The sequence below is a fragment of the Anthonomus grandis genome, chromosome 2 (genome assembly GCF_022605725.1).
Source record: "Anthonomus grandis grandis chromosome 2, icAntGran1.3, whole genome shotgun sequence".
Lineage (NCBI taxonomy): Eukaryota > Metazoa > Arthropoda > Insecta > Coleoptera > Curculionidae > Anthonomus > Anthonomus grandis.
Window position 1 is genome coordinate 46,624,408 of NC_065547.1, and position 25,593 is coordinate 46,650,000.

Here is a 25,593-nt window from a genome sequence, read left to right on the forward strand (position 1 = left end):
TATTTTTAATAGAAACTACTTAGATAGACTTTAATTTCAATAAAAAACATAAAGGTTCAAGCAATAGTAAAGGGTTCAGTAATGGAAACAGCTTGAGATTAGCAAATATTTCTTTCTAAATAATATAAAAAATATATCCTCACCATAAAAAGCAACTAAGTTAAAGTGGTCTTTGAGATTTATATCCACGAAATTAAGTGATTTAAACAAAATTATCTTCCTAAATTTTAGTCATAATAAAAATTCAGTTACCAACTACTGTTGACTACTATACTACTAAAATTTAAAAAAGAAAAAAACAATTATTATTATTTTTTTTTGGTTTGTGTTATTGGCGGAGATATTTTTGGGGAAAATGGATATAAATAAATTGGAGCTGGACGAGCTTGATTACGAGCTATCATCTCGAGGTGCTACCACTGCTGGTACTCTTATAAAAAAGTGTCAACGTTTAAGGTTATATTTGAAATTAGAGAAACTTAATAGCTTGCCGATATTTGAGGTAATAGAAGTGGACCCTGATAACGAAGTTGATATTTGTACAGGAAAGTGTAATTTATTGGAAAGTACTATTTCAGGTCTAAGTGAATTAAATATTAATAAAGAGTATAGTAGGTTGCGGTCTAAGGCCTTACATATCCAAGGTCGTTTCAAGAAGTTAGAATATTAGAATTTCACCCTGATTTTTCTGAAGAAGTAATGAGTTTGTCTACTCAGTTAAATTCTATTATTGATAGGTTAGAAATGGCTAAGTGAACTTCGACAACGAGTGTAGAAGAAATTTTGCAGGTGCCGGTTATTATTGAGGCTTCCCCTGGAGAGGACTCCCTTCTGGATCATCCTCTTAGGCTCAGACAGAAGTCTCACACCATCTTTCACCCAATGTGATTCCTTCGACGGTATCTGTAAATCCAGGTCCCTCTTGTTCGTTTCGGCCTGCTTCAATTCAGTTCACTCGAACCGCACCAACTTTTTGTGACCACACTTTTAGTTCAGTCGCACATTCACACCATTCCTTCTACGAACGTTATTTCACAGGATCCAGTGAACCCAATAACGTGTTCTTATTATTCCCCATCAAGGAACTATTCCTTTCCTCCACAATCTAATTCCACCTTAAAGCGGAATGTACCCGTGTTTACTTCTGCTAATGCTAATGATGTCACGATTCCGTTAGGTTCCGATGATCTGGCTAAGAGTTTTTCAACAATTTTAAAATGGCAGTTACATTTTGATGGTTCTGGTAGTATTACAACTTCAATTATGAAAATGATGAAGAAAGAGTCACAGCTATTAAATATGGTACAGATTCAGTTGACTTTATCACACAGTTATATTTAAGCCAAGGTTCAATATTAAAAACAGCCAAACAGAACAATTCTTAATGCCACTTTTTTGAACAATAATAAATTACATACTTCTGCGTTAATTCTTCAATGAGCAAATGTCCAATACTGGATTTATTTATTCAGAAAAGCAATTAAAGCAATAAAGAATGAATACCAAAATGAAAGTGTAGATCCAATTTAAAAAATTAATAATAATTATACTTTTATTATTCCATAAAAATAATGCAATATTAAAAAGATAATAATAATACGCTATATACAAAAAAAAACCAAAATTCCATGGAATAAAGGGCATTTTCAGCTTCCATTCTTTACACAAAGAAAGGGCTGTTAAAGCCTTGAATTGACAAGATTCTATAAATACATTCGCACTATTGATCTAATATTGGAATAAGAAAAGGCTATAGAAAACTTAATAATATTTTACGGAAATTACCTCTATAAAATTTTAAACAATATTTTATACAATTCTATAATTGATCTCGATTTAATTGTTGTTCTAGTGAAAGCCGTTGTATTAGATGAAGAAAATAATGCACTCACCCCAGTAAGTTTAAGTAATAAAATTAATGTTTCTCATAGGCCCTTGGTTGCATCAAATAATTAGGTTTCTTACTTCTGCTAATTTAATTAAATTAGGGAATCTTAAAAACAATTTTTAAATAGGTTTTCAAAAAAGAACTGTTCATGTTCACACCAAAATCTATAGTAACAGTCATTAAAAATCAGAATCTACTTCAATATGCTCTTTGACAGAGCTACATCGGCATACCAATAAGAGTAAATAAGTCAAACAGTGCAAATTCAGGATAATATAGCAACAAAGACAGTGACTGTTACTAAATCCGTGGTTATAGATGGCAAATTTTTTAATGCTGATCTAGATAACATTCTACATAATAAATATTTTTTACCCAAATATAGTAAATAACTCCCTTGATCAAATTGTGCAAATTAAAAATAATATAGTGATAATATATGATTTTAAATGACCAAGGTAACCCAATAAAAGAAAACTATGTTTCTGTATACCCTGAATTAGATTCAAATTCGATTGCTTCAGTGATCATTACCAAATATATATTTTCAAGTCAAATTGAAGAAAGTCAAGTCGCTTGTAAACATTTCATACATTTTCACAATGTTAAGTCTAGCATCTAAGTATTTTCTCAAAGTTCCCCATAATGAGTTTTTTTACTTCAAAATTTGCAATTTGTTCATGAACTTTAATGCAAACGTCCCCAGTTTAGGGCTTAATTTAAAATTTGTCAATAATCATTTTAAGAAAAAAATGGTACCATGGAAAATACGAGTTTTTCCCTCATTTTTATTAATATCTCGGCATTTATAGCTTCGATTCAATTCGTTGATGATTTTTTTTATTCCTGTTTCACCTCCTGTTAGTTCATTTTATATTTAATTACAATTTCCTTGTAAGATAAGACTGAAAAATGAAAAAAATTGACGAAAAAACCCGGTTGTCTTATCATCATACATAGATTCCTATGGAACCTTTTTTAATAGTTTTTGAATGGCCTTTTACCAGAAAAAAAATTAATCCGGAGCATATTTTGTAAAAATGCTCATTTTGGTGCCTGATTTTGCTTCAAAATCAGAGAATCAACTTACAATAATTCGTCATTTGAGTCAAGGAATATAACCACCAAGGAAACAGTCCTGAGTGGACTTTTAAATTCCACTTTATGAAATACTTCGGGTTTCTCTAGACGTCTTGGATCAAGTCAAAATAGCTCAAGCGAAAGGTATCCTTCAATCATTACCAAAGTAAAATTAATTAATAATAAAACAGATTCAGCTACAAATTCTTCAGTTGCTATTATCGAATATGTATTTTCTTACCAAGAAGCAGCATCTAGAGCACACGTTTCAGCTACATATTCGGCTCATAATTAATCAATTGACATTAGTACAAATATCTTCATAATCCTGATTTTCGAGGTGGATCCAGTGATTATTAAGGAACGTTTAAAGGGTTGTGAGACGCATCGTTGAATGGGCATGTACAACCACATTTTAATAATTATTATTTTGTATTTGCGTAATTGAGATACTTTCATCACTGAATCTCTGACTTTCACATTCAGAGAATTGTCATCGAATAATAAAAAAGTAAAAAAAAATAAATTTAGGTTCGAAAATCGATAGTTCCCTTTTTTACTTTATTTTCTTTTATTCAAGTTCTATGTTATTGAGTTTTTTATATATTTGTGACGTAAGTTTTTCAAACTTATATTTTACAGTTCAGTGTGTGTGTGTGTATAATTGACCCAGTCGGGCGTGTTTTTAACATTCTTAAGATATACTTTTTCGTTTTACTTTAAGGTCTTTTTCTAATTTTATTCGGTTTTGTTTGCGTTATTTTTTAGGTCTGATGATGCTCTTAGGAGCGAAACACGTGTCACCACTTTAACCAATAAACGAATTTTTTGAGACCGAGACTTTGTGTTGTTCTCTTTTGATTTATCGATATCATTGTCTCTTTGAGAATATGGACGACTTCTTTCAATCATTTCTTTGGGCTTATCTGTCTGTTGACTTGTTGCAACTAGCAACTAGCAATTCGTTCGTAAAACGACGCGATTTTTTCAATAAATTGCTAAAATATAAATTCTGTCAAACATGATTCAAAAAAAAAAAAACTTCTTGCCTTCTCTCTCTCTCTCATTCTAAATCCAATAAAGTTGGTCTGTTTGTCAACAGCCAATGGGGATTTAATCCGTAACGAGAACGGCTTTATCGGGGTACAGCCCCGGATCCCGTTTAAAAACAACCAGAAGTCACGCAATGACGCTGTTTCAGGGTCTAAAGGATGTACGGGCGCATGCGTCACCAAGGAGGAATGCGTCAACGGAGTCGCCAAGGAGGGTGCCCCAAGGAGTAACGTAAGTAACTTTATTTATTTATATAGTGACTTAACTAGAACTAATTTCTGAATTGTGATTCCTTGTAAAAAAAATAATTATGAGAAAAAGTTTCTATAAACATGGGTCCGGAAATGCACAGTTTTCAAGATACAGGGTGATACATTTTTTATTAATATTAAAAAAAATATGTATTCGATTCTCTTGAAATCTGGCAGTATTACTTGTTGTATTAAGAGGCTAATTTAGCCTTAATTAGATTAAAATATAAGGTCCAGTGGCGTCCCGGGGGACATCCTAGCAAATATGGCAAACTGAACTTAAGAGAACTTAAATTGTACACATAGTAAAATTTTTCGACTATAGTTAACATTTGGACATTCTGGCACTGATTTCAGCACCCTTAAGTTAAATGTTCTTTAAATTAATTTCTTATAGATATCGATTAAGATTTTTCGGGAAAACTACATCGTAATAGACAAGATCCTTAATTTATATTTTATGTCGTGACGAAAGCAGTCTTAAAAGTACGAGGATATTTAATAGACACTTTAAGAACTGAGTCTACCCTAAAATAGTGAGAAATTATCGTTTTCAGCATCAGTTTTTAGTCAATCTATGGGCGGGTGTCAAATAACTTGAACGATTTACTTGAAAACGTATTTCTAGTAACACGCCAAGACATGTGGCCGCAACATCTCGATACTAATTTTAATAATCGATTAATTGGAAGGAGATTAGGCAACCAATGGCCACCGCGCTCACCTGATTTGTACCACATAGACTTTTTCTAAGGGGAATGTTTCAATGAAATTGTATTCATCAATGAAATCCAGACCGAAATAGAGACCGAAACGTCGACAAAAATATATAATTGATCATCTAAAATAGTTCTTTGATCTATATCCACCAAAAAAAAAAACAAGCAAATAAACAAGAATAAAATTTGGAATGACTTTAAGATTTAAATGATTTCAATTAAATACATTAGAAATTATTTGAAATATATGGAATAAATAAAAAAATCAGTCCAGGAGCCTGGAATACTTCAAATATACCAATAAGTACCAGAGATAAAAGACAAGCAGGTTCTAATATCTGAAATAAATAAGGAAAGGCATTAAAAATCCAAGGATGAGAAAATATTTTCAAAAATCTAGATAATCTCGAATGACCTTTATGAGTACTTGCAGGAAATACTGAATTATGATTTCACATTCCTTGAAGAAATTATACTTTAAATATCAGCAGTAACAGGGAAAATGGCTTTTAATGTCAGAAATAAATATGGAAAAACGTTAAAATTCCAAGGATAAGAAAATATGTTTAGAAACCTGGATAATCTCAAATGATCTTAAGTATGAATTTTGAAGGAAATACTGAATCATGATTTCATATGCCTTGAAAAAATAGTACTTTAAATATCACCTGTAACAGAAAAAATGGCGATTACTGTCAGAAATAAATATGGAAAAACGTTAAAAATCCAAAGATAGAAAATAGGTATTCCAATAGATCCAAAAATAGAGTACTACAATTACATGGAATAAAAATGGAAGTATGTATATAAAAGGACCCAAACAAATACCTTTAAAAATTTTGAATATTTTAAAATTATTACTAATAATAATACATCCTAAAAATGGTAACAGAGGATTTGTCGAGTTCTACGGTTAACCTTACGATCAAAAACTTGTTTACATCTATAAAATAATCCTTTAACTGTATGACCTAGTTCGGCAAATAATAATTTAATAAATTAGCATACCTGGTTTAACCTTAGAGCCTATACCGATCATCCCAAGCGAAGAATGCGATACTCGATAAATAATAATTAAAAAGGAAAACTTGCGGACGTGATAACTATATGCGAAGGTGACGTCCTAATTCGTCCATACGCTAAAAAGACCAATTTTCGATGTATGTACATTCAAGTTATTTATAGTCGAAGTTTATTTAGAGAATATTTAACTTTGATAATTTGCAAAAATAACATCACTGAGCAGTTTGGATATGGCTTGTGTATATATGGATGTTCCATTGAATTTCATGACCTATCATTAGCATACAGCCTCCGGCTTTACTACTTACGTAACTCGCTAATCAAGGAAAAATCTTATTTATTTTGCATTGGAATCACCTGTTTTCGTGAGCCTACATTTGCTTTCTAATGCAAAGAAAAACATAGATGATGTCACCTTAAGGAGAGAACAGCAAATATACGGGGTGGACAAAATAATTCACCCTTAATAATTTAACGTAACGTATTTATAAGCTAATTTAAAAATAGCCATTTTAGACGTTTTCTTTTTTTGCAATCAAAATAATCTAAAAGTGTACGATATAACTAAAAATACGTGTAAATCAAAAAATATGGATTATCAAAAATATATTGGTTTTAACCACTCCGTTGTTATGCACCTTTGTCATATAAACTTCTTTACAAAATTAAAAAAACTGTTTAAAAAAATCTATTTTTAACGAGAAATGCTCAATAAGGATTACAATGTTAAAAGTTTTTCAATTATTTTCTTATTTACACCTGATCACAAAATAAAAAGTATACTTACTTATATACCGCATTACGCAACCACCAATAATAATTATTATTATATTCAATTGCCCAACGCAGCTTTCTACAATTAAAGGTCCTCGCTTGTTAAATATACTATAAAATGTCTTCAATCGACTTTAAGGATAACATTTAATTGCAAATCTATGTGGGACACAACATCATCTAATTCTATATTGCGATCTTTGCTATTGTTGTTTCAATCATATTATAAGTTCAAAGGTCAGAAAACGGACCCTTTTAAAGTAAAATTAAATAATTAGGTTTGCTTAAATTAAATTTCTGATACGGCTGCAGAAAAAAACGGAATATTGTAATCTTTACAAAAAGTTTCTAATATGCATACAATAAGTTACGTATAGTGGGATCGTTGTTTAAATTATGTTAACGCCACACATTATGTTGTTGACGTGACCTAGAGTGTAGGTGAATAAATTGCGATTTTTTTTAATGAATAATTTTTTTTAAACCCTAAGCAAAAGTGGAAGTTGTATATAGATGAGCAAATGATATTTTTATATGTATAGGCTGCGATAAACAAAAATTAACATCAAAAAATAGAAAGCAAGTATTGGATAAAAAGACAAATTTAGCACCAATAGGTTTTTTGAGACTTCACCTCTTTAGGTGTAAAAAAAAAACTTAACCATGAAAAATGCGGTAGAACCACTGATCCTTCAGATTATTGAAGAAAATCCTCACGAATTTGAGTTTTTTAACAAGATGGGGCACCGCTTCACTTAAGCAGAAATATTTGACTGATGTACGTAGCATAATCGGTGGATTGGTCTCCGAATGGCCAGCCAGATCACCCGATCTTCCGCCTCTTGACTTTTTATGGGGCTACTTGAAACATCGACAAAGAATAATTGATGCATGTCGCAATATTGATGTGGCCACTTTCCAAAATGTTCATAAAGAGTTCTCCAATAGATTGTTTTACTGTATTAAGGTTCATGATGCACATTTTTTTTTGTTGTAGTGAAATATTTACATTTCTATGTTACCTAAAGTTCAATTAAGAGCCACACAGTAGTATAATAGTATTTTTTTTTTTAATAACTGGAAGAGCTATTAAGCTACGTAAGCAGTAAGATTTTTGTTCATTTCTACAAAGATAATTCATATTGCAACGAAATATTCTTGTTAGGTGTAAAATATCTTAGAGGAATGATTAGCAGAGAATTTGTAAGAATATGTTGATTTATCAATGCGACTAGATGATATGAATCTCATTGTTAATAATAAATCATGTTGGAAATGTCTGAAATAAATTAGAACACAAACCGTAATTTTCAACTATAGGGATAGAGGAGATAAAGCAAATAAAGCAAAAAAAAAGGTTTTCACGCGATCTCAAGTAAACCACGAAAACATGCCTTAAGAACAAGATTTGAAAACAAACACGTTTAATGTAAAATAATTAGGTTAAGTTATTTGTTTTCTATTGATCAAACTGAATGTATGATTTGGGTTTTATTTGAAAGTAATACATGTCTAGATTCAAAATGTTTTAAAAAACGTCGAAGTTTCTAATATGCATTCAATACGTTACGTATAGTGAGGTCGGTGTTTAAATTATGTTAGCTCCACGTGTTGTTGGTGTGACCTAGAGTGTAGGTGTACCAATGGTTATTTAAATATGAAATTTTGTTTTTTTTAAAGTGATTCTCTCATACGATATGCAGTAAATCTAAACGTTTTAAAGCAGAATGTATTAATCATCGTGGAAGAGCAAATGATCCTATCCTAAGGACAATCCAAGAAACCAGAAATAACTGGTAGGAATTATCAAATTGAAAAGAACAAAGGGAATATTAGAGCAAGCTACAGATTCATTACCTCTTAAAACTGTTTACCAAAAATATCGGTAAAAACGCAAATTTTAAATACATGTTTCACCAATCATGGATTGCGCCTATATTTTGGAAACTGTGGTTAATCTGACCCTGCTGTAAATTATTTTTTAATTTTCAGTTTCGTGTTCGTGACCCAATATCTTCAATATTGCGGAGGGTTGTTGGGTGGGGTCAGAAATAAAACAGAAACCTGTTTGCTTAAATGTCGCCGTTGCGACTTATATCAAGTCATCCTCAGGACACTGAAATGGATTCAAGTAATCACAGAGATGAAACAAAGTACATAAATAACACTATTAAAATAAATGTTCTTTACGTGTATGTACAAAGATGAAAACAACCAAAAAAAAAACAAAAACCACGACACAATTAAAATTACATTCAGGTACAATCCGTTAAAAAAAAAAATATTTTTCATACATTACACTTTTTACCTAAGTCTAGGTTTTTTTAGTTATAATTAAAAAGTAATAATTTAAATTATTTTTTAAGTCAAAATTTGACCACTATGAGGCGTAATAGAAAGGCTTTCATAAATATGGGAAGGTAGTGAAAGTGTCATTGCTTACATAGCAATAACTTTTAAAAAATTTTGTTCAATTTGGGCTTGTTTAAAAGAGACATATAAGTTGTATTCAGCACACGATATTTAAATAAACGTTTATTTTTGGTTTACAGCAGACGTACATTTGTGGTTGAACTTGAACTATAAATATCGGATTAAATGTCCGCGTGATTTACGTTGAGGAATTTAATATTATAATTATGTTTTATTCGCGTTTAACAAGAAGGTTTATTACATGTTAATAATATACAATTATTATTTCTTAAAAGATATACGTTTAAGTATGATATATTGTATACTATTTAAAGATGTTTACAAAATGCGTTTAATGGAATGAAATTTTTTTAAATAACTTTCTATCTAATGTAGATAATTTTTTTAAATTTGCAAATCATGAGGCATTTTTCGACGTGGAAAGAAAAAAATTAATTTTTCCAATGGTGTCCATAAATGATTTATTGCAATTGTTATTTAATAAAAAAAATACACCACTGCATTTTTTTAAAATAAATTTAATTTTTTAATTATTTGTTTAATTTTGAGCAAATTTGCATTCTTGAGTTTTTTTATTTGTACCTACCCATATCTTATTTGGTATAATTATTATTTCATACACGTTAATGCATTTATTTTTTTTTGTGTATGATATTCTATTATTACAGTATAAGATATATACATGTTAAATCACAATCACTGAATTTACTTTTTTAAAAAAAAACTTTAATTACATTATAAAATAAAAAAAAAATACAATTATAACTTTTGGATTTTAAAACAATTAAGAGTTAAACAAAAGATATGATTATTACTACAATACAACAACAATAATAATAATAATAATAATGGAGACATGGTCAAGCTTAAATAGTTTCTGTGGTGCTGATGCTGCATTTTAGGTCACGTAGAGTCCTGGTGGCGTTGTGGATAAATAAATGGAATTATCGTCAACAAGCTTCTTGGGTTTCGTGGGAAACTACGCCTTATTTACTGTTTACTAGTTCTTCTACGATTGAAGTAATTAAAGATGTTTATGATTTAGAACAATAGTCCTTTGTTCTAGAAGTAATCTAATATCTGTGCGACTTGTTGATGTTTTGAAGATCTATTGCGTTGTAGGGATAACTTAGGTTGTCCTATTAGACCACTGATATAACAAGGTTGTCCTATTAGACCACTGATATAACATACATGTATGAAAAGTATATCATATTCTACACAGTGGCATGTACCCAAAATCATATCGGGTCATTTTATCACATATTTGAGGTGTGGTGATCGAGTGTATAGACTAACTAAGTGAATGCCTTGCAAATTTTTAATGCCAAAATTTTCTCCTTTGTGTAAACAGTAACGACGAAACCAGCTATTATTCATGCATAATATTTTGGAAAACAATGATTTTTGAAAACAATTTCTCACTGTTAGGTTGTGTGGGGTGGGTGGGGGGGTAAGGGTACCGTTAATAAAAAAAAAAAATTTTTTGTAGAAAATAATTGCCCGAGAGAAAAATGCTTATTAGGAAAATTAAAGGTGAATATATACATATATAATATACGATTTTTTTTACAAATCGGAGAAAATTTCGGCATTTAAAAAAATCAACAAGGGATTTACATATCCAGTCTTTAAATTTGATCACTATCTGAATTGTGATCTGTCATTTTATCACACATTTCGAATGTGTGATAAAGTGACCCCGATACCATATATACGTATATTTCATTGTGTAGTATACGATATACTAATCATACACGTACAGTATATCTTATAGTGTACACAGGAACACAGGAAAAATTATGGGAAAATAGGGTCAGCAATCGTTTTTCGATGCTTTTATAGTTGGGTTGAGATGGATTAGGTTGGTTACTGTCTTGTGGGTAGGTCAACAATTTTTTAGGTACTTTTTCCAGAAAAGTGACTATACTAGACCTTTACCGAAAACAATGTTTTATTTTAAGAATAATCAAAAATATCTCGCTTAATGCCTTAACTAAACATTTTTGAAGAAATTAATGATTAATTAAAGGCATTTGGTTTTAAAATCCCTAAAGCCTATAATAGCGATTACAAACCTTTTAATTCAAGATATTATTTATCGAGCCTCTGGACTAAGAAATAAACTGTAATTAAACCCAACTAACTTAAACCAGTCCATAAAAGTAAATCACAAAGACACTTACACCGTATTCATCTTACTATAACGCAAAATTCCCCGCGAATAAAACAAACAAAACCGCCCGTCCAAATACGCACTAAACACCCACAAAGTTACTATTTACATTAAATAAATAAATAGATAAAATCACATAACGCATAAATTTCAAGCGAGTGACTCATCACCATCAAGCAAAAACCTTAAACCTACATAATTATATCTGGAACAATAATTTGAAATAATAATGCTAATAGATTGGCGAAGGCGTATATTTCAACGCGACAAAACCGCATCTAAGATGCCATTTAAAATAATCGTAAACGAGTTGGCGAATGTGCCGGGCATATTTTAGATATTTCAATTATTTCAAATTGGCTCGGACCCCCGTTTAAGGATTCATCGAGAATTATTTGCTCTAAACCGTGAAACCAGCGATAACGTTGCCAATAGAACCGCATTCTTCAATAATCCAATTATTTTTCACGGTATTTCTAATGCGTTTTTAATAGTCTTATATTTAATGAGTGTATGATGCGGCAACGGTGCATTTCGTCGCTTGATAATGTGTATGAGAGTTTGCTAGGTATACAGGATGATTGACGACCGACGCTAGTAAGCAAAATCGTATATGATATACCTACAGTTTAATAAATATACCAATAGTTTTAATTTAAAAAATCAATTTTTGAACGTAGATAATGAAAAGTTGCCTAGAACCAAAAAAAACTGAATTTTCACTTATTTGTAATGAAAAATCGTACAACTGTAGTAGTTTTCGAAAAATAAAATAGGGTTTTTTTCCGTTTTACTCGAAAACCTTAAGGTTATGGGAGAAAAGTATTAATACAAAAATTATAGATTTTTTATCACCTATAATTTTCTTAAAAAGCATTTTTTTCTCAGGCAATTATTTTCTGCAAAAAGACATTTTTTATTAACCCTACCCTTACCCCCCCACCCACCCCACATAACTTACCACTAAGAAATTGTTTTCAAAAATCATTATTTTCCAAAATAATACGCATACACCAATACGGCTTCTTCGTTAATATTTAATCTAACAACACATTTTGTTTATTTACATTTGATAAAATTATATATATGTATATTACTAAATATTTAATACAAAAACAGTGATATTAGATTGGATATTATGAACGAAAAACGGTGATTTTTCAAATGAATTTCTTACTGGTCAAATGGTTGGGGTGGGTGGGGGGATGCAAGGGTTGTGTCAATAAAAAACAATGTTTTTGCGGAAAATATATATTAAATATTTAATTTAATAACACTGTTTATTTAAATTTGATACAATTTTATATATAAATATTTAGTATAAAAACAGCGTTATTAGATTGGATAATATGAACGAAAAACAGTGACTTTTCAGAAGAATTTCACCAAATATTTGAGATGTATTAATCGAGTATAAAATCTATATAATTATGTAAATCCTGTGTCAATTTTTTTAAATGCCGAAATTTTTTCCCTTTTGTAATCGTATATGATATACGTATATTCTACAGTTTAATAAATATATCTTGACCCTATACGGTTAATAAATATACCAATAGTTTTAATTTAAAAATTCAATTTTTGAACGTAGATAATGGAAAGTTGTCTAGAACAAAAAAACACTGAATTTATTTTAAAAAAACTTAATTTTCACTTATTTGTAATAGAAAATGGTACCTACAACTGTTGCAGTTTTCGAAAAATAAAATAGGGTTTTTTTTTCCGTTTTACTCGAAAACCTTAAGGTTATCCCTTACAGTACCGAGATAAAAAAAAATCGAGTTTGGGGTTTATATTTATTTTACGCCGATAAAGTTGGGTCAAAAGGTACGGAAAATTATTTTAAAAAATATTCGAAAGGGTTAAGGGAGGGATTTAGGAAGTACACAATTGTGTGTCAAGGGAGCCAACATTAGAAAAGCACAATGGTGAAACAAAATTTATTACTTCGTATGGAATGAAATAAAACAGTTTTTATCTTTGGTTAAACAAAGAAAAACATTACATTTTAGGCAACGCATTCTGGACCGACTTTTGCATCCTTCTAACCTGCATTTAACTGGGTTCTTCATTTCTTCATTCTTTGGCCAGTGTTCAAAACCATCAAAGCGTTTGTCTGCACAAGGCAAACTGGAAGGCATTCTTCTTTTTTTTATTTCATATCCTTCAACGCTAGTCTCTTTTTCTATATTTTCTTAGCATTCTGTTTCCTCCAATACACGCTTCTTAGTACCGGCAATCAGATATTCCCCAAGATTAAGTCTAAATTCCAAAAGATCCATAATATCTTTGCTTCGAAGGTTTCGACTATAACAATCCCTTCGATACTCCATCCAGCTGTTTACTATTGCTAAGTCGTACAAATGTAGGATGGCTTTAAGAGTCCATGTCCGGGTTCGAAAGAAAGATCGATAGTATTCCATCATTTGGTCGCAAACATCTACACCACCCATGTTTTCGTTGTATGATTTAACAACAGCTGGGCATGCTATGCCTGAACATTTTTTTTTCTATTTTATTTCATCTTTGCACCTCAGTTTCCGGCTGTCTTCCAAAAGCTGTGGATATCATTAAAACAGATTTATTATCTATCCACTTTATAATGCAAAGTTTATTATCGGTTCTAACGACTTCTTCTGACTCTCCCCTATTCATTAAACTGTCTTTTTTAAAATCAAACCGTTTCACTCTGTTGGACATAATTGTAGCAGTTGCATCTATATTCAAACTCGTCAATTTGTTCATCAAAGCAATAGTTGAAAAGTATCTGCCAAAATACAGGTAACTATTTTGAGGTAATGTTTCTGCTAGAGGGTCCCAAGCCTAAATCCCTATCTTTTATTGGGGTAGTATTGCCCTGGTAGATTTCAAAATCCAATACCAGTCCGTCGGACGTCGTAAGAACGAAATTCTTTAGTCCCACTGGTCTTGGTTTATTTCTAACAAATTGTCGAACACGGACATCTTCCCAAAAAAGGAATCATTTGTTCGTCAATAGAAAAAGCTGTCTTTTCTTTTCTTTCAATGGCTTTACATCTATTGCGAACCAAATCAATTGCCGGCTATATTCTCCACAATCTATTCTTTTTTTTGTTGCTGTTCTGATATGCTAAGATTGTCAACGACATGTAAATTTACGCGTATTATGTAAAACCTTTGTCGGGTGACCCCATCAATTAATGGGAACTTATATTTTCCATTCCAATACATATGTATCCTTGGAAGATGAATAAATCCCATCAAAGCATTAATTCCGAAAAACTCCTTTATTTCTCAAGAAATACTGGGAAGTGAAATTTGTGGCTGACTCAAAAAAATCATCATCCAAATATGTAGTAAAATATTCGTTTGGAGTTTTTACGATGGATGGAGTATAGTCCTCTTTTACAGGAAAATCCTTGCTTCCACTGGAGAGTCTGGAAATGTATGAGGGGTAAATAATCTTCTGAATCTAAAGAGCTATCAGCTTCATTTGGTGCTACAATTGGGATCTTTTCGTAAATTTTAAACTCATCTTTTTCATCCTCGGACTCTAAATCCGACCCAACTTCGTCTAGAAGTTGGAACAATGCCTCCTCGTCATCCCTTAGATGGTCCAAATCAATAATTTCCTTACTTCTTCCTGTAACAAAGAATTAATTGTATCCAACTTAATTAAAACCAAACCACGTTAACTCCCGTGGCTCACAATTGTGATATACATAACAAAACCATTCTTGAAATCAATAATTTTAAAGATATTTTCAATCTCTAAAAACAATACACTTAATTGAAGTTTATTATACCTATTTAATATTAAGCACTTCTTTTTTCCCCTTAATTCTGTAAGTAAATAAAAACTTACCTGCACGAGCCATTGTTGAAAATAATCTGAAACTTTTCAGGTTATGACAAGAATGCACTCCCGGCAAAATAAACGATTTGACGATATAAAATGCACTATTCACAATCATGTCGCACGGTCCTCCACCCAGATTAAATATTTTTTGATCCTTATAACACTAGTAAATAAGGAAGTGACAATTGTGACATCGGGTAGCGTAAGCGATAAGCTAATTTGACTAGATACACTTTTCAAAATTTAAACAAATATTTGTTGTAAATTTTAACTGTAAAAATTATCAATGGATAACTGAAATTATTCCGGTCATCTTCATTCACTAAATTTATTTAAAAACCATTAATCCAACATGTTTCGGACATAGAACATGTCCATCATCAGGGTTAACGATTAAGGGGTTCTGTCAAAGTTAAACGTCTAGTGCCTCAGACAAAGTTAATATATTTTCAAAAAATGTCCAGAAATTTAGGAATTTTTTTTTTTTGAAAAAATATATTTTTTTAGTTTTAAAAGTTGACCAAAATTAAAAAATTTTAGTAGATACAATTTTGAAAATTGGTATAAATATTCCTTGTAAAATTTAACGTGATACGTATTTTTTGATCCTTATAACACTAGTAAATAAGAAAGTCACAATAAAATTGTGACATCGGGTAGCGTAAGCGTTATGTGAAAAAGGTATTAGTACAAAAATTATAGATCTTTTTATCACCTATAATTTTCTTAAAAAGCATTTTTTCTCAGGCAATTATTTTCTGCAAAAAAAACATTTTTTATTCTACCTACCCTTACCCCCCCACCCACCCCACATAACTTACCAGTAAGAAATTGTTTTCAAAAATCATTATTTTCCAAAATAATACGCATACACCAATACGGTTTCTTCGTTAATATCTAATCTAATAACACATTTTGTTTATTTACATTTGATAGAATTATATATATGTATATTACTAAATATTTAATACAAAAAAACAGTGCTATTAGATTGGATAATATGGACGAAAAACGGTGATTATTCAAATGAATTTCTTACTGATCAAATGGGCGGGGTGGGTGGGGGGTTGCAAGGGTTATGTCGATAAAAAAAACAATGTTTTTGCAGAAAATATATATTCAATATTTAATTTAATAACACTGTTTATTTAAATTTGATACAATTTTATATATAAATATTTAGTATAAAAACAGCGTTATTAGATTGGATAATATGAACGAAAAAGAGTGATTTTTCTGAAAAATTTTATCAAATATTTGAGGTGTAGTATGCCGTGTCAATTTGGTTAAATGCTGAAATTTGCTCCTCTTTATAAATAGAATCGTGTATCGTATACGTATATTCTACAGTTTATTAAATATGCCTTGGCCATATACGATTAATAAATATACCAAAACCGAAAATTTACTAAAAATTCATCAAATAAATATATATTTATCGATTGTATGATGTGTTACTTGGAGTTTCATTGGCAATACATTTTGCTTAAACACATAATCATAAAACTTAATCTTTAAAGCTCTTTCAGTAATAGTCGATAGCTTAAAACAAGAATAAAAAAAACGAAGACGATACTAAAATGGAAAATTTCAAAACCGCATTTTGGTCAGATGGCCGCCAGTCGTCCTTGAAGGCCTCTTATAAAATCGTATTTTGTCATCGTCCATAAAAATAATGATGGGTAAAAGAGGACCTTGACGATTTATCAGTAGCTATTTTTATCGAAACTAAACTCGTCTAAAGAGAAAGGTTAAAGGTCGCACGACGAATTATTATTCTTGTGTGTCAACTTTCTAAGTAACCACGGGGGTCAACAATGAAATTGAAGATGTGCGTGATTAAGCAAGTTTGATATCGAGTATATAATTGATTGTCGTTCGTGATGATAAATTGATGTAAGATTTGATAAAAAATCGGTAAAAGTTTGACCAAATAAGTACTCGGAAGGATATTTTTCTAGAATAACTAACAGTATTGAAAAAGATAAACATGATTATTGTATGGATGTATACCAGACCAATATTTAGGAACATTTTACGCGGGCGTTTCAGAATGTTTTTTCTGTTTCTTAAGATTAGTATAATTTTTTTTTTAATTTCCCTTATCTCCTTTATGGCCGAAAATTAGATTCTGGTATTATGTAAATGTATCTTCGATATTTTTTCAAAAATCGTAGAACATATCACTTGAGAACAAGTAGTGGCCGACTGTCTTTCCGTTGTTTTCCAGTTAAAACAACTGGAAAAATTTGACACTAACTGTTAAGTGATTTACAAGCCTATAATTGAAACTACTCTCCATAATTTGGGTCTACATGTATACTTAACATGGATATATTGGAATCTATAAGAGATACGAAGATGAAACAAAGGTAAGAACACAAAGTCACGGTTTCATCAAATCCATATAATTTTTTAAAAGCTACACGTGTTTCGCTCCTATCGGAGCATCATCAGGCCTGGACCTACACAGATCACATTACAACATTTGAGTTGTATTATTTTAAGTATCGTAGCAATTATTATTTATTTAATTAATTAACAAATTTATTTTTTAATTTTTTGAATGAAGATTAAGACTTTAAGAGTAGCTTGTAGCTAATCTTGGCCTTTATAAGCAAATAGGCATTATTGTAACATTTGCTGAATAAGACATATTATTATTATTATTATTATTATTATTATTATTATTAATATTATTAATATTATTATTATTATTATTATTATTATTATTATTATTAATATTATTATTATTATTATTATTATTATTATTATTATTATTATTATTATTATTATTATTATTATTATTATTATTATTATTATTATTATTATGATTTTTGCCTTGCGGCAATCACACTCCCGTTTTACGGGGAATATTCACTTATCCCAGATATCTAAGATATCAAAAGGATTAAGCTCTGAGGGGACCCTTTCCAGGTTGTCGGGCTCTGGATGGTGTTCGGTCTTCTGTACCCATGAACTTTCTGACGACCCGTGCTGTCCCCAGTAGCACCGCTTTTTGCATGTTTTTGTAGTGGTGCTCACTTAGTCCCAGTTGTTTGAGGTTCTCTACAAGGGTTTTTGGTATAAGTCCAGTTGATCCACGAGATTATTATCGGAATTGTTTGAACATGCTCCATCTCCCATTGCCGTTTGATTTGCCCTTCAAGATCTCGATATTTGATGATCTTTTCGTTGTATTTTCCTTGGAGGTTATTGTTATTAGGTATAGCAACGTCAATCAGCGTGGTTCTCCTTAGTCGCTTATCCTGGTGGATAAGAAGACTTATTATTATTATTATTATTATTATTATTATTATTATTATTATTATTATTACTGCGGCAAATTTAGTTTTTTTTGAAAAATTTGTGTTTTTACAAAAAATCAATATTACTTGTGATACATTGTTAAAAAGGTAATTTTAAAAATGTAAAAATTTAATATGACTCCCATAAGAGAAAACAGAGTTAATGATGGTCGTCAAAAGACGAAATGTCGTGTGTAAACATCTAAAAACACAAGCACGAAAAAAGTGGAGTATGCAAAAGTGCAAATTATTTTAAAATCGAATAAGAAATATTCTCAGAAAAAAATAAAATCGATTTTTTGTATTTTTTCAAATATCTTCGAAACCATTCGAAATTTTAAATTTTTATTAACGGCGTATTGCTAAACTTAAAAATTCTTAAGTTTGCCCTAATTTAACCGTCTTCGTATCTCTTATAGATTCCGAGCTCCCCATGTTAAGGGTCGAATTTGAAACATCCTGTATATCCTAACAAATAGCATTTCTCTATCTTCTTCTTTAATGACTTCCTCCATTTCCTCAACCTCCCTGCTTAAAAATTAGGCTCTTGTGTTATGATAGAAAATCTTTAGTTATTTTTTTTAATATATGCAATAACTATGCTTGCAAATCTCTTCAACGTTCATTCAACCTCACTATGCATATAAATTCCTTTACTTACTTACCATCAGCATTCTGCTACTACTATTGATTACATCTGTTCTAAATTATATGAATATATACTGTGTAATTTAGTAGATGCTGATATCTCTGACCACTGTGCCATCGATAGATTTTTTTTAGTTAATTTCAAAATTATAAAAGTAATTCACACTATTTTTAAATGGATCTTCAGTCGTGGCAATTATGTTAGATTTCGCAACGAATGCAATAGACGAAAATTGAATCTTAGTTTTTTTGAAGATAATCTCTTATCAATCCTATTCCAACTTATGCGTAAGTAACTAAGGGTATCCACACATCTGCAAAAAATCTGCGCTGCCTCAATTCGTTGCGTAAGCATTTTAGTAAAACAGCTTTCTAAAAAACATACTTTTTTAAATATCGTAGGACATGTAGGAAGCTATTGCAAAGGGCCAAACAACAATTCTATTCTTCTAAATTCAAAAAATCAAGTAGCAAATTCCGTACATCCTGGCAAATTGTGAATGAATTGCCAGGTAGAACAAGCCAAAACTAGCAGGATATTTTTATTGGATCCAAATGATCCCAAGAACTTTTACTATTCAATAAGTGATAGCCTAACTAAGACTATTCACACTAAAAAAGATCCTCTTGACTACCAAGTTAATGTAAATGTACCATTCTTTTTTCAACCCACCAACTCAATTGAAATTTGTAGAGTTCTCAGTGGGTTGAAAAATCAGCATGCTTCAGGATATGATGGTATTTCTCTAAAAATCCTAATATGATAAAATATAAATCCTATCTTGCCTTAACAAGGGTGCTAACTCCTCTGATCCGTCGAACCAATTCGACCAATTTCATTGCTTTCTACTCTGTCCAAAGAACACTACAGATGCTGTTTTCCACTTTATGAAGACTCTTCTTATTTCTTGAACCAGCGTAAGTTTTCGGCAGCGGTGTTCTATGATTTATCAAAAGCGTTCGATTGTGTCACAGTATATTGCTGTCTAAGCTTTATAAGTATGGCTTCCAAGGTGCTGAGCTTGTATAAATTAAGTCTTATCTATCAGACAGGACACAGTCAATTTCTATCAAGGGCAGAACATCGGATAGCAAATTTATTACTTGTGGTCTTCCTCAGGAGTCTGTGTTGGGCTCAACTCTCTTCCTGATTTACATCAATGATTTGCTAAACCTTGATATTTCAGGAGAGATTGGAGTTTTTGCTTATGATTTGGTCACTAGACATGGACAACCCTCTCGATCTGGAATATATTGTTGCTTTTGACGTTCAAGAGATCAAGGATTTGTGATCAATGTTGGTGGGCTATAAGAAAAATGTAACATCCCAAAAACATGAGCAAGTGTCAAACATGTGATGTTTTACACTTGACCACCCAAAGTCAGCTCTGGCCATGCGATGGCTGTGAAAGCAAACCTTGTGCAGATGGTATAAATTTGACTGCATCAGAATAATACAACTACAATAATGATAAGCTTTTATTAGAAAGTCAACTAAACGATTTTAAGAAACCTATTAAAACGTGAATTCATCAAGTAAACAATTTATCGCATTAAGTACAAAAGGTAGTGAACTCGAAAATTGAAGATGGCACCAACTGCAGTGTAGTGAACCCAATACATTAATAACAACTTACTCTTAATCAACTACCTCTTAACCTATCAAAAACCCATGTTGTTAAATTTAGACAATATTAATTTGGAAAATATTGTCATTGAGAAATTTTGAAGGTTGTTAAAAACTCTAAATATCTGGGTTTGAACATAGATTACAGGTTGAAGTTTGACTGTCATGTGAGCTGTCTAAATAGGAAGCTGGCTTCTGGTTGCTATAGCGTGAAGGTAATTGAACTTGGTCTCGTTATTGCACGAATTAGTTAATTTGCCTTGATGGAATCACGTTTAAGATACTATATTCCATTCTGGGGTTTCTGTCCCCAATATCTTTTTCATTCCTCTTTCGTTCTACAAAAAAGAACTGTTCGGTCATTGTTTCTGGTACATCCATGTACACATTTGAAAATAAGGACCTGAGCAACTCTTTTTGTTTTGGAAACTATGTATTGTTTACAAACATCTTTCTAATTTCTCAAATGCCCGAACTTATCAAACACGCTAGGAACATGGCTTATGTTTGCCTATTTCTCACTTTAGTTACATCAAGAACTACATTATTTATATAGGCATTAAAATATATAACCACTTGCCATTGAGTGTTTGTTGTATTGAGAATTTTAAAATGTTTGCAAAAACCTTTTCTGTGTTCTCTTGTGAGTCCTATAAAATTTTATTGTTTTATGGTATATCTTATAGAACTTAATATTGTATAGGTATGTCTTTCAGGCTTTGGTAATAAAAATTGTATATGTTGTAGTTCTTGAACAATCAACAATCTTTCTATTTCTATGAAATGATTCTTTCTTTTGTTGTCAGGATCGTCAACCTTATTTCTACTTATGATCTCCATTTCCTTCATGCTAAGTAGAAACTTCCTTTGATTTTCTAATTTTTTTTAAACTGCCTTTAGCTAATCCAGAAAAAACATTTCTAAATTTCTAAATAAACCTCCCTACTTGTTCTAAAAACTGGCATTATTTTTGGTGACCTTAAAAAGAAAGCAAAATAGTACTCATAAAACTTCAATTACCTGCTCTAAAGTGTAACATTCCTATACTAAATATTAATAAAAGGCTCACCCGGTATAAAAAATAAAATATGATTGCTTAACAACGAATAACAGCTTCTTACGTTCGATGATCAGCGAATTAACACCCAACCCGGAATTATTTATTGTATATATAATTTCAAGATCCTCGCATTATAACTTTAAAAAAAAAAAACCTGCTAAAAATATGGCTACAGGGTCTCACATTTTAAGGTGTGTAGGTCATAATGACTCGCGTAAAACAATATTAATAATTTAGTTTGAAGAGAAAGGTGCTTATTATATATGTTTTGCACTTGACACGCTCATCTTCAGAATATTCATTTCGTGATGGATGCGGTTTTTTTATCATTCGGTATAGCATACAGGGTGTTACAAAATTCCGTGCAAAATATTTTAAAAGCGTTAAAATAAGAGTTTTTTTTCCTATAAACATGTATCCTAAAATGCACCCCCTCAGAGCTACAGCCCGTACAAATTGCTTGAAGAAAATCGATTATTTGAACACTAACTACAGTTATGCGTCACATCTTTTAAAAATGTGCATATTATCTCCAATAATACGCTCTTAAATTATTTAGACAGAATTTTGTGACAGCCTGTATATTTGACGGCTGTTACAACTTATCTTTTTATACTCTACCTCTCATTTAAAGAGAAAAAAAAAGAAGGAAGTATATTTACAATAAAACGATCCACGGTTCTTTTTTTTTACATTAAAGAAGATAACGTGCGATTACAACGAAAACGGTACAAAACGCATATGCCTTCGGAATGTCACGAAATAATAAAATATTCGGTAACCTTTAGGTAAACATCGCTACTTTTCCCAATATATCACCGCGAAAAAGAAATATATTGCGCTACCGCTTTCTTCGGCTTTTGTTACGACATCCGTGTCTTCTTCGAGCATGACAAAGTTTGAATAATTAGGCGCGATATGGGAAAGTGGTCATAGGTCATAAGGCCTTTTATGTCGGCCCGAAAACGAACCCATAAAAAACCAAAAATCTCTTATTTATTTGGTAAATAGGACGTCTTACATGTTTTCGCTACTCCTACGCATGTTATTACGAGACAAATAAGAAGTTAACACCTTGTTGGCATTTCGGTTCGACGAGAGAAATCACCGCATATTTTAATTTTCAGGGTAAATCATGCGCGGCAAACGAAATTTGTTGTCAACTATCTGGTGGCAAGAGCACCTTGGCAGATCACATTAACCAACTGGTATTTTCACCTGGAAAATCAAAGATTGCTGGAAAAGATGGTTTAACTCCAGAGCAAGTTCAAGTAGGTACATTCCTTGTATGACAAAAGATATATATTAATGAGTCAACACGTCTAGATCATTCATTCTGGGCAAGAAGGCATCAGAATCCAACCTAACGCTATCGGTGAATTCGAAGGTTCTTCCACCATTAAACCAGTTAGAGATGTAACAGCTGCAGGTGGTCCAGTGTTTTCAAGCACGCCAGATTATTCGGATGTTCACTTCGGTAGCGAAGCCCGGTTTTCAAACCTTGACGGTCTAGACTACTTGCCCCCAGTTCGTAAGTATTACATCTATTCTCTGTAACAATTTTGTCTTAAACAAATAAATATTAGCTGGTACCCTACCCACCCCTAAGCCCCCGGCGCCAACATGCCCACCAGGGCAATACGTTAACAACTATGGCAGATGCGAGAGCATTAGAACCGAATGTCCACCTGGCACGCGAGCAACTCCCTCTGGCGGTTGCGAAAAACTTAAAGTCGAATGCCCGCCAGGGCAAAAACCCGGATCGTTCGGCGGTTGTGTGCCAATTCCACCGCCTCCACCACAATGTCCCCCAGGTCAAAAACTAGGCCCGTATGGAAGCTGCGTCCCTCTACCGCCACCGCCAACCCAGCCACCAACTCGTCCACCACCCCCACAATGCCCTCCAGGTCAAAAACCGGGACCCTATGGAGGCTGCGTACCTCTACCCCCACCGCCAACTCGTCCACCACCACCTCAATGTCCTCCAGGTCAGAAACAAGGGCCATATGGAGGTTGTGTGCCAATAGCACCACCAACTACTACCGAAAAACCGTATTGCGGAGCAGGCGAACGCGAGGGACCAAATGGCCAATGCATTCCGATTCAAAAATGTAGACCGGGACAAAGAGAAACTCCATTTGGAACGTGTGAAGATATCGCAACAAGACCACCGCCACCACAATGCCCACCTGGTCAAAAACCAGGACCTTACGGGGGTTGTATTCCACCACCACCACCACCTCCAACTCGTCCTCCACCTCCACAGTGTCCTCCCGGACAGAAGCAGGGGCCATATGGAGGTTGCGTCCCAATTGCACCCCCGACCACTACAGAAAAACCATATTGTGGAGCAGGCGAACGTGAAGGACCAAATGGCCAATGTATTCCAGTAGCGAGATGTAAACCTGGTCAAAGAGAAACTCCTTTCGGTACTTGCGAAGATATCGCTACTAGACCTCCACCACCACAATGCCCTCCTGGTCAGAAACTGGGACCTTATGGAACTTGTATTTCACCGCCTACTCAGCCTCCCACCCGTCCACCGCCACCACAATGCCCTCCTGGACAAAAACCAGGACCCTACGGAAGTTGTATTCCACCACCCCCACCTCCAACCCGTCCCCCACCTCCACAGTGTCCTCCTGGACAGAAGCAGGGACCATATGGTGGGTGCGTCCCAATTGCACCCCCGACCACTACAGAAAAACCATATTGTGGAGCAGGCGAACGTGAAGGACCAAATGGCCAATGTATTCCAGTAGCGAGATGTAAACCTGGTCAAAGAGAAACTCCTTTCGGTACTTGCGAAGATATCGCTACTAGACCACCTCCAACTAGACCTCCACCTCCACAATGTCCCCCTGGTCAGAAACTGGGACCTTATGGAACTTGTATTCCACCACCACCACCACCAACCCAGCCTCCAACTCGTCCTCCACCTCCACAGTGTCCTCCTGGTCAAAAACAAGGGCCATATGGAGGTTGCGTCCCAATTGCACCCCCGACAACTACAGAAAAACCCTATTGTGGAGCAGGCGAACGTGAGGGACCAAACGGACAATGTATTCCAGTAGTAAGATGTAAACCGGGACAAAGAGAAACTCCTTTCGGTACGTGTGAAGATATTGCCACTAGACCACCTCCAACCCGTCCACCACCGCCACAATGCCCTCCTGGTCAAAAACTAGGACCTTATGGTACTTGTGTTCCACCGTCAACTCAGCCTCCAACTCGTCCACCACCACCACAGTGTCCCCCTGGTCAAAAACAAGGGCCATATGGAGGTTGCGTGCCAGTAGCCCCACCCACGACAACAACAGAAAAATCATATTGTGGAGCAGGAGAACGCGAGGGACCAAACGGACAATGCATTCCAGTAGTGAGATGTAAACCCGGACAAAGAGAAACTCCCTTCGGTACGTGTGAAGATATTGTCACTAGACCACCTCCAACTAGACCTCCACAATGTCCTCCTGGTCAAAAGCTGGGACCTTATGGAAGCTGTCAGCCAATTACTCCTAGCTGTGGATTCGGACAAAGACCCAGCGCTTCTGGAGGATGTGAAGATATCCCGAGGACTCCAATCACTACCGAACAGCCGGAAAAACCGTATTGTGGAGCTGGTGAACGTGAAGGTCCTAACGGTCAATGTATTAAAATTGAGACTTGTCCCCCAGGTAAAGATTTAAAAGAAAAGTTAGTTCATTCGATATAT

General features: G+C 33.0%; 2 protein-coding genes across 4 annotated transcripts in view; one reads left to right on the plus strand and one right to left on the minus strand.

Annotated features, from left to right (window-relative positions):
• The window catches only part of LOC126746753 (merlin), a 139,291-nt gene extending 127,846 nt beyond the window's left edge, over positions 1 to 11,445 (minus strand). The window contains exon 1 of the mRNA XM_050455098.1: positions 11,300 to 11,445. The gene's annotated coding sequence lies outside the window, so the exon portion shown is untranslated. The remainder of the gene's footprint in view (positions 1 to 11,299) is intronic.
• Positions 1 to 25,593, plus strand: part of LOC126746632 (nascent polypeptide-associated complex subunit alpha, muscle-specific form-like) — a 120,954-nt gene that overhangs the window by 56,485 nt on the left and 38,876 nt on the right. Inside the window, exons 4-8 of one of the 3 annotated variants that reach the window (XM_050454982.1) lie at positions 4,071 to 4,252; positions 23,006 to 23,149; positions 23,205 to 23,409; positions 23,465 to 25,018; positions 25,325 to 25,555. In XM_050454982.1, the coding sequence (XP_050310939.1) occupies positions 4,071 to 4,252; positions 23,006 to 23,149; positions 23,205 to 23,409; positions 23,465 to 25,018; positions 25,325 to 25,555 (2,316 nt within the window). Of the gene's footprint in view, positions 1 to 4,070; positions 4,253 to 23,005; positions 23,150 to 23,204; positions 23,410 to 23,464; positions 25,556 to 25,593 lie in introns of all 3 variants that reach the window. The other 2 variants (XM_050454967.1, XM_050454973.1) reach the window with 2 other exon arrangements.